Source organism: Heliangelus exortis, chromosome 3, assembly GCF_036169615.1.
Source record: "Heliangelus exortis chromosome 3, bHelExo1.hap1, whole genome shotgun sequence".
NCBI classification, from domain to species: domain Eukaryota; kingdom Metazoa; phylum Chordata; class Aves; order Apodiformes; family Trochilidae; genus Heliangelus; species Heliangelus exortis.
In genome coordinates, this window is record NC_092424.1 from 9,031,424 (window position 1) to 9,038,642 (window position 7,219).

Below are 7,219 nucleotides of genomic sequence, written 5' to 3' on the forward strand. Positions count from 1 at the left end.
TGCCAAGCACTTGAGTTTTTGTCGTTACAATACAAAGGAGGAGGACCTTCCATTTTCCCAGCACATGGGATTCTTCCAGGAAAAATGTTCACAATATGACCATCATTCACTGGAAGACCTCTCTCTTAAGCAGGAATTCTTTCTAGCTTCAAACTTCGGGGGTTTCCCTCCCTTTTTTTTTTAAAAAAAAAAAAAAAAAAAGTGCAAACAGTTTAATAGGAAACATTAATGTACCAACTTGGATAATCAGCAAAACCAAAAGGGGAAGCGGAGTTGCTTGTTAATAAACCAAAAATACTACTCCTCAAAGAAACCCAAACCCTAACAAGCCAATATGAATTTCTGCTTTTTAAAACCCTTGTCCACAACACAAAGAGCAAAACTATGCCATGGGTGCTAGCAAAGGACTTAACTATGATGTATACCTACCCAAGTAGAACATGCAAATAAGAAATCATCACAGGAACACATTAAAAAAATATAATGCATTTGAAACTAAGATGGAGGAACAACAGCATATCCTCCATTTTATATCTACATAAGGTGAAGAAATGGGCATTTTATTTTCAGAGCATGACATCATTAGTCAAGAACAGACTAGACATTATTACAACCAGTTAACCTCGTTTAGAACCAGTTAACCATCAAGACAAGAAAGCAGTTCAGACCCTCCAGCAGCACCCTCACAACTGCCACCTAACGTAACAGTAGAGGTGTGTAGGCGAAAACAGATTTATTAGAAAAGCAGACTGAAATTACTGTTAAAAACATATTGTGAGTGTCTCTCTAAACTGATGCTAAGTAAAAAAGTATTTAAAGCAGGTCTGAAATACTGACATATGCATTTAAGAGATCTACCCAAGAAATTTATGATGACAGTCACTGCCTTTTCTTATGACGTGATCATGCCAAGCTGTCTATCTCAAAAATACAATGCCCCAGGGCAGAGCAAAGAAGTCTTTCAAGTTATTTCCTCTAGAATAGAAATTACTTGTCTAGTTTAAAGAGATGTTATCTCACGCTACATTAAGGAAGAAGCCATACACTCCTTTCAACTCTCCCCATCAGATGTGTGTGTGCATAATTTTTTCTACAGTTTACTCTTATTGCTTCTACATTCCAGCATTTTTAGCTCAGGGCAACCACTGTTGTTTCTGAGCTAGCTATAGAAGTGGCTGCCAAGTTGGGCAAGAAGCAAGTCAATGTTGCTTTGGCATCATCCGATGGTAAACATTTTCATTTAACTCTTAGATGAAAAGACAAAAATACATCAAGAAAGCTGGATTCTACCATTAGTTAAAAGAAACATAAGAAAGGCTGCAAATACACTCTAGGAATGCTGAGCATACATTGAAAAAGCTGACTGGGATAGTAAAGAGACATAAAGGAGCCATTGCATTGCAATTACTCAGCTCTATGCTTCCCATTTCAATGTGCATTGCCAAAAATTTATTTTGAACTTCAGACTGCAAACCATGCCCCTTCAAAAAAACAATAATTAAAAAAAAATCAACGTTTTGATAACTCATTGCCTCACATCCCAGATTTTTGTGATCCATGTTTTGCTTTCTCCTCCCTGCAGCCTCTAATGAACTAGCAGCTGAAAAACTCGACCGTATCACCTACTCCTGAATTTCAGTACAAGCAACATCCACCATCAGCTACCAATTTTCTTCCTTTGCAATCCAGTCATGTTCAAGATCTTGATCTGGTTCAAGGAGCCATCATGTTATACATCGAGTAAGTTTTCTAAAACTTGGCTAGACTTCAGAAATTTCTGAATGTGTAGTACAAGAACTGTTGCATCAGAACAAGATCAAGAGCATGGTTTGAGGCAGAATATGACAGAATAAACACATTATGTTTTACATGTTCACCTGTTTCCTCCTAATAAATAAAAGAAAACATTAAGTCTACTAATCTCAAAAAAGCTTCATAAAATTTTATATACTAACAGAACTTGCCCTAAGAACTTCTGTTGAAACATACTATTCAGAAAGACCTTCTAGAGAGGGTTTTGGCTTTTTTTTCACCTCATCTGCAAAACCTTATACTGTTGCAATGCCTACATCTATTAGGTAAGGAACAGAATTCATTATCCAAGTCCAATAAAAACCCATCTATCCCTAAGAGATAAAAGATCAGACCAGTACTATGTTGCTTCAGTGCATAAAACCACTCTCATATTGGCTACATTCCACAAGAATATTTAAGAAAGTATATGAAAAGCAAAAAGCTACTTTGGGAATATTTACAAAAAACATCTTCCAAATGTGTGAGGTAGTACAGTGGAAATAAAAAATGTATTTGAAATCTTAATAAGCTACCAAAGAATACTGCATCACAACCAACCAAACCAACAGAGTAAGGTTCCAGAGTAACACAAAGATGGAAAGAACTATATGAAACCAGTAGATCAAGGTGTAATTTGTTCTGTAGGGCTATTAAGATCTCCTTTGTTAACTGTACAAACTTTATGATCTAGAAAATCAGATTTCAACTGCTCTTCTGTTTGAAATAATCTAGGCATTGTGTGACTGTTTACAATAACAAGAGATCACCTGTCAGTGATGCTCTAAAGCAGATCTATAAAACATATGACTCACTGATGTGGCAGGCCAAAGAACTGATTTTACTGACCTTTCCTCACCAGAGCACATTATTGGCATGTTGTCAACCACTACAAGGTCCAAAAGTGCACCAAGCACTTAAAAAAATTATAAATAAATGAGAAAAAGAGCTCTAGCTAGACATCACCTACTGAATGCCTGATTCTGCCTTTACTAAATCTGCATGACCTGCAAAGGCACTAGACTAAAATACCTTGTCAAACAAGAATATTTTTTAAAAGAAAAAAAAGTGGGCTTGGTGAGTGGAAGAAAATCTCAATTTAAAAAAAACAAAAACATTGGCTATACACAGACGAGTGATACAGAGGTATCAGACAGCACTGGGCTGAGAACTTCAGTCATCACTTTCCAGCTTATCAATGATAACTGCCTGAAGAATCTGTCCACTGAAAACTTCTCCATTAATTTTTGCACTGTAATTGCCACATACCAACTCATCAGCAGTGGCATCGCTATCTGTACACACTGTTGTCTGGGGGTGGGGGCACAGTTAAGGACAGCACACCCATTGCCATTACCATCCATGAGCAGCTCACGAGAAGGAACTGTGTGACCCCACAGACAGAGCAGTAGTGGTAAGAAGTCATGGGCAGACCCTACTGAAAGCCTTTGAGAAGATCTGGTAAGGAGCTGCAATTCTGTTTTGAAGTAGTAGCAAGATGTAAAATAGTACTAAAGAAGCACAGCAGCATGGCTCAAAAATAATTTAAAGACTTTGAAACCTTATTTACTTGTGTGATTTATATCACTGATTATAATCAGCTACCTTCAACAGCAAGAACAAGAAGTGCCCCAAAATTGCTGATGAAATGAGTAAATGAGAACACAATTGTGCATTGCAGACATGACACTTTTTTGCTGTACTGGGAGGCTGGGTGGAAGGTGTGGTGTTAATAGAAGAGATAACACGGCATATTTTGGTACCGTATTTGTTTTGATAAAATTATTATCTAAAATAACTTACTTGCCTCGATTTGCCATTCCCATATCCACCAACAAGTGAAGCTCTGGTAATTAGATTTACTACCTTGGTTGCATTCTACAATGGTAAAAGTCCCTTAATCAGAAAAATAACTTTTTTCCTTTCATTTTCCAGTACCTGTGGAACTGACAAAGACACAGCAAGGCTGGCTGCTTACTAAGAAGAAAAACTATGTCAATAAAAACCCCACAAAAGTACATTTTTTCTGCAACTGCTCCTGAATCTCAAACTCATTCTTGCTGTATTTTACTGTCTGGACCATGATTTATGCGATAGCAGGTAAACCAACTTTGCTGTGCAAGTCACTGAAGACCAGATCTAGTGCAAGTCTCACCAACACATTTATTTTATCAGGAGCATCATTTTACCAGATATCTCTTAGACGTAAGGAGTCCAGTTCAAATCTAACACTGGAAAAACAAGTACATGCTTTGCCTGCAATAGAGATATTTTGCCTTAACTGTATCTGAACCTCCTGTACCAGCAGTGCCCTCACAAATTATCAGAGTTGCCAGTGCAGTCTGCATTAGCAACTAAGACATGGCAGCCCCTGAATACATTTTAAGTTTCTTTTAAGTTTAGTCTCTTCAGACAGTTGTTTTTGAAACCATAATACTACTTCTGATAAATGTCAATCTGTGTCCTGAAAAGAAAATACCATTCTCTTGCTCTGAGCAAAAGATTCCTTCCAACAACCTCTAAACCTAAGATAAAATACCTCAAAGGGTGGTATTTAGAAGTAGAGCCACGATACAACTTACTTCTGGCACTCTGGTTCAGCTAATTCTACCAAAGTGAGCACCCCATTCCAGAAGCCATGGCCAGACAAGTAACCGAAGTCATTAGCACACCTGCTACCTAAAAGACAAGAATGGCCATAGATTTCTAGGGTACAACTTCTTGCAGTGACTTTGCAGGCATTGTATAAAAGTAATAAATAGTCAGTTCTCAGTTCTGGGACAGGATCATTTCTGTGCTCTGCACCTGTGCAGAACCAGGGACAGTGATACAAAAGCCACACTATAGTGTTTCACTGCAAACATAATGGAAGTTTCCAAGTCATCTTAGACCTGCTACAACTTCAAGTCCTCCAAGAAAACAGTTGTACTAATAAATTTTTCACAAGAACATGCTAGAAATTTTCTCTCATCCACAAGCATTCTAGCAACTCTGAGGCATGATGAACAGAAAGAATCATGCCAGAATGAGTAAGAGTTTGAAAGTGAGTAAGAATCAGAGGTTCTGATTACAGAAAACTGGTATTAGCAAGGGTCAGACTAAACATGCTACAGTCTTTCTGGACTTGTAACCTCTGCAAAAAGGACAAGGATCATACTTTAATTTAGTAGCAGTAACAAAAACATCAACAATTTGCTTGCATATAGAACAAGCTGAGTGAATAGCTCAGTACCTCTGAAAGAGAATATTCCTGTTATCCCTTCTTCTTCCAAGAAATTCTTCCACATGTTTAACCTTTTCCTGGGCTCTTTTTATCAAGGTCCTCTGAGCCGATTAAATTCAGTTTTATTTACGAAAATGGTAGAAACCAGGTCCAATGAAAAACAGCTTGCTACCATTTCAGTGAGTTATAGAAACTTGGAGAAGTGTTCAAGTGTTAGTCAGTGAATGGGAGGAGACCCAGACAGCACAGCCATCAACAGGAAAGGGAAGAAAGAGTGAAGAAAACTCCTTCCTTCAGAAGCAACAAGCTGTTACAAATGGCAGAACTGGCCGTGACAATCAAGCCTGAGATAACATTGTAATTTTTCCCTTTTCTTAATCCTTTACCCAGCTGACTCAAAAGAAGTGGCAATTGCATTCAAACACGTGAACATAAAAATTCACTGTCTGCCCCTCTCCACCAAAAGAGCTTAACATTAAACACATGCTCACCTAGATACCCTTCAAGTTTCGAGAACAAAGTTGTAAAGGACAAAATGAGTCACTGTGTTCTCTAACTCACAAAGCCAGGCGATCACACCACAGCACCGCATCAGATTTTATTATTTAATAAAAAACCAACAACAAGATACATGGGAAAAACTCATTCATTTCCACAAACAACTATTTAAGAATGTTTCTTTATTTCAAAATATGTTTCTGAAGTTCAGGTTTTTGATTTGCCTGCTTTGCAACTGACTTAGTTTTGAAAACACCGGTTTTATGTGCAGTTCTCATTAGGTATTACAACGCTCTGGTGTTTACACTCGGGCAAATGGTGCGGTCTACCAAAACATGTTTATTTAAGAGGAAATTTAATGTGTGCATTCATCCAAAAAATACAGGTAACACTTATATGAAATCTGTGCATGGAGCAGGCATTTTATACTTATGTATCTCTTCAAGAAAAGAAAACGTACATTATGTTGTGCTCTATAAGAAAAACATCTCAGATGTGTGTCGTTTTAATGCAGGCATTTAAGAGTACTGTGCTGGCAGGCTAGATTCACTTTTTTCTGCTAGAATAAGGCCTCCATACAGTAAAGGAAAATAAAAACATAATAATAATTAAAACATTTCATTGGTACAGCAATGCTCTTGAAGCAAGGGCAGGCGAGCCTTTAAGAAGCAAGCTTTATCTGAAGGTGACGGGGTTGCTGCGGGCTACATGTACCCCCACACGTGCATCCTGGACCGAACCGCGGGCTCCAGGCCCGGCCTCACCCCTCGCAGGGGGAACCCCGAGCACGCTTCCCGCCGGGGCAGCTTAGGCCACGGCCGGCTCCGGGGAGGGTTCCTGGCCCCGCAGCGCCCGGTCTCAATCGCGATGCTGCGAGAACCACTGAGGGCGGCCCCGTTCCGCCGCCCACCAAGACAAAGAGTACGGCGGCGGGCCTGAGGGGGAGGCCGCGACCCCGGGCGTATTCCTCCCGCTGGAAGCCAACGCTCAGCGGCGAGGAAGGCGCCTTCCTCCTCCTCCTCCTCCTCCTCTCCTCCAGGCAGTGGGACGGGGACAAAGGAGGAGCGGGAGGGATGCCAGAGCCCGGCCGCGGGGCTGCTGCCCCGCCGGGAATGGTTTCGTTTCCCTGCAGCCCGGCCCTGAGCCCAGGAGGGCGTTCGGGGGAGATGAGGGGAGAGAGCAAGTGCCCGCGGCGGGGCGGGCAGGCGGAGGGACCCCAGGTGGGGTCGCCCGCCTCAAGGTGACACCCGCGGCCTCCCCCGCGCCCCGGCTGCCTCCTCACCTGGCACCTGCAAACGATGTCGGCGTCCTGCGCCAGCAGATCCACCACCTTGCCTTTGCCCTCGTCGCCCCACTGGGCCCCCAGCACGACGGTCACCTTGTTGCCGGGGCGGCGGGCGGCACACTCGCCGTTGGGGATGGCGGGCGCCGGGGCGCCATGCTCCGCCATGGCTCACGCTGCCCGCTCCGGCTCCGCTCCAGGCACATGCGGCAGCGCGCGGCAGCTCCGCTTCCCCCGCCTCCTCCTCCGGGGGGGGCGGTGGTGCCGCTGCCGCGTCCAGGTGCCGCCGCCTACCGGCCCCGCCAGCGCCGCCTCCCCCCCGCTGCTCCCCGCCTCTGCCCTCCGGCGGAATCCCGCTCTGCTCCTCCGCTGAAAACCAGGTCTGCCGTCACCGATCCCGACGGCTTTTTTCCCCCTCACGAGTG

General features: G+C 42.7%; 1 protein-coding gene across 2 annotated transcripts in view; it reads right to left on the minus strand.

Moving 5' to 3' along the window:
* Positions 1-7,155, minus strand: part of ADSS2 (adenylosuccinate synthase 2) — a 32,414-nt gene extending 25,259 nt beyond the window's left edge. The window contains exon 1 of one of the 2 annotated variants that reach the window (XM_071739115.1): positions 6,795-7,155. In XM_071739115.1, coding sequence (XP_071595216.1) covers positions 6,795-6,962 — 168 coding nt within the window. In that variant the 5' untranslated portion in view covers positions 6,963-7,155. The remainder of the gene's footprint in view (positions 1-6,794) is intronic. The other variant, XM_071739116.1, reaches the window with a different exon arrangement.
* Positions 7,156-7,219: the final 64 nt, after the last annotated feature.